The sequence below is a fragment of the Puntigrus tetrazona genome, unplaced genomic scaffold, assembly GCF_018831695.1.
Source record: "Puntigrus tetrazona isolate hp1 unplaced genomic scaffold, ASM1883169v1 S000000154, whole genome shotgun sequence".
Classification (NCBI taxonomy): domain Eukaryota; kingdom Metazoa; phylum Chordata; class Actinopteri; order Cypriniformes; family Cyprinidae; genus Puntigrus; species Puntigrus tetrazona.
In genome coordinates this window covers 3,648-5,835 of record NW_025047830.1, presented here as the reverse complement: position 1 = coordinate 5,835, position 2,188 = coordinate 3,648, and the positions used below count along the sequence as shown (strand labels likewise).

Sequence of the window (2,188 nt, the reverse complement as noted above, 5' to 3'; positions counted from 1 at the left end):
TTATTATTTTGTAATAATATTATGTATGTTACTTGTCTGGTTTACAATGTCTAACATTTTTGTTACTATTTTTTCAACAGTTCAGCTCCTGAATTCTTCCGTGGATTCCCGGCAGCAGTGGTTCCGAGCTGCTTTCTACAAAAGCTCACGCATTAAAACTGGAGTAAACCTTAAACACGCAAAGCTGCAAATTAAGAGACCACACGCGGACAAAATCGCACCGGGCCAGCCGTGGCTCTCAAAAGACGTCGTGGTTAGAATGCGTAAACCTCCCGGTTTCCATACAGACGCTTTAATTCACTCGGGGGACTTGAGCTCTCGGGATGTAACGCTGGATTTGACAGTTGCGGTCAGGAAGTGGCTTAAGGACGCCAGTGCTGAGCTTTTAGTTGTTGAAATTTGCCTCCTTAAAAAACAAGAAGTGAGCACACAATCCACGCCTCAGCTTGTTTTACAACTCGATCAAGCGGTGAGGAGAAGAAACAAGAGAGCCCTGTCTACCAGAGAGGAAAGCGTCGAGGATGAAGGTCACTGCAGGCGAAAGTCATTAAATGTTTCCTTCAAAGACATCGGCTGGTCGGACTGGGTTATTGCTCCCTCGGGTTACACTATGCACTACTGCGATGGCTCCTGCCCGCATAATTATAAACCTGCCAGTATGCATACGCAGGTGAAGTCTCGTCTGCATCTCTTGTCCAAGGGAATGACGCCCGGGCCTTGCTGCGTACCAGCTGCGTATGAGCCAATGGTTCTCATGCACTACGACAGCCGTGGAAAGCTGAAGCTCACGCCTTTCAACGATTTGATAGTTAGTAAATGCCACTGTGCGTGAAAGGCACGGGCTCTGGCTCTCCGCTGCGCGTTATGCTCTCCAAAGAGAAGATGAGAAGGAGGCAGAATATCTGGCTGATAAAACGCGAATGTTCTCACGCTCGTCTGGTTGCATTCCTTCGGTTTATAAAATAGTTTGGCTACTTAAAGAAACCGGATGCCTGCTTTTTTGCGTAACACTGAAACGTTAAATGTGTACTGTATTTCCATGTGATTGACTTACTGGACTATCAAGTTATTTATTGTAATTTATTTGAGATGTTTTTGTACTCGTTTGTCGCCGTGTCGCGAATGAATCAAGAAACCTTTTGTATTTTTGAAAGAATGTTAATAAAGTATATTGCTTTTATATTCGATTAATGGCTGAATCGCATTTCAACCCAACGTCTTTGAGTTTAAGACGAAAATCCTCACACACGGTATTTTATGTTGAGCTGAGGTTAAGCTGTTGTAAGAACTCCGGATGTTGTTAAAAAGCTTTAAAATCCATGTTTAAATGCTATGGAAATATGGAAAACAGGCCTTTAGAATGAATCATCTGCGTATGACTCATATAACAATGAGCTATAAAATGAACTCACACTTACGTTTTACATACGTAAGTGAAAACTTATAAATTACGGTCTTTTACCATAATATTTTCCAATAACCGCTTAGTCCTAGATAATATTTCAAGGCGAGGTCATGCCATAAATGACATAAAAGCTATTTATCCGTGTTAATCAATATCCATATTTATCCTGTCTATAAAGATAGGCCAGATCTAACAACTGTAGCCTTGAAAACACACATAGGTGTCACTGGCCTTGACCAGAGAGTGAATGTCCTCTGAAGCAACCACAGCAGAGACAGGAGTTCATTTGTGGCTCGGTATTTATATAATACTGTCACCGGCATCACTGTAGTCCATACATACTTGTTGTCTAGTGACCCTGCAGGATTTTGCTGACTGTTAATATTTTTCACATGCTTTATACAATGTACTGTTTTGACATAATGTAATAATTCAATTGGTAACGATAAGAGTAATAACTGCTATCATCACTCAAAGAAGCATAAAGCAATAAACCATTTTTTGTACTTCTGGTATCATTTCATTCAAAGATGAACTAACGACTCATATAAAACTTTAAATAGGTTTAAATGTTACGAATCATGTTTGTTGTAACAATGTAGTGATATAAACAAGCATTTTCTCTCTGGGTCTTACATACGAGGGTATAGCGGGATTACAGTAAGGAAACACAATACAGTATATCTAGGTCAATAGCCTGCTAACACAGATAAGATTAAATGTGATTAAAAAAGATTTAAACAAACACTTAAAAGAATTTCACTAAACAAACTATTTTGGTAG

The 2,188-nt window shown here is 39.8% G+C and overlaps 1 protein-coding gene across 1 annotated transcript; it reads left to right on the top strand.

The window, feature by feature from the left end:
* The first annotated feature begins 20 nt into the window (after positions 1 to 20).
* LOC122332995 (protein DVR-1-like) lies at positions 21 to 1,911 on the top strand. Its single transcript, XM_043230475.1, has one exon. The coding sequence runs from the start codon at positions 26 to 28 to the stop codon at positions 830 to 832; it is 807 nt and encodes a 268-aa protein (XP_043086410.1). The 5' UTR covers positions 21 to 25; the 3' UTR covers positions 833 to 1,911.
* Positions 1,912 to 2,188: the final 277 nt, after the last annotated feature.

Coding starts and splice junctions, on each gene's coding strand:
- LOC122332995 (XM_043230475.1), top strand. CDS start 26: ATGTTACTTGTCTGGTTTACAATGTCTAACATTTTTGTTACTATTTTT.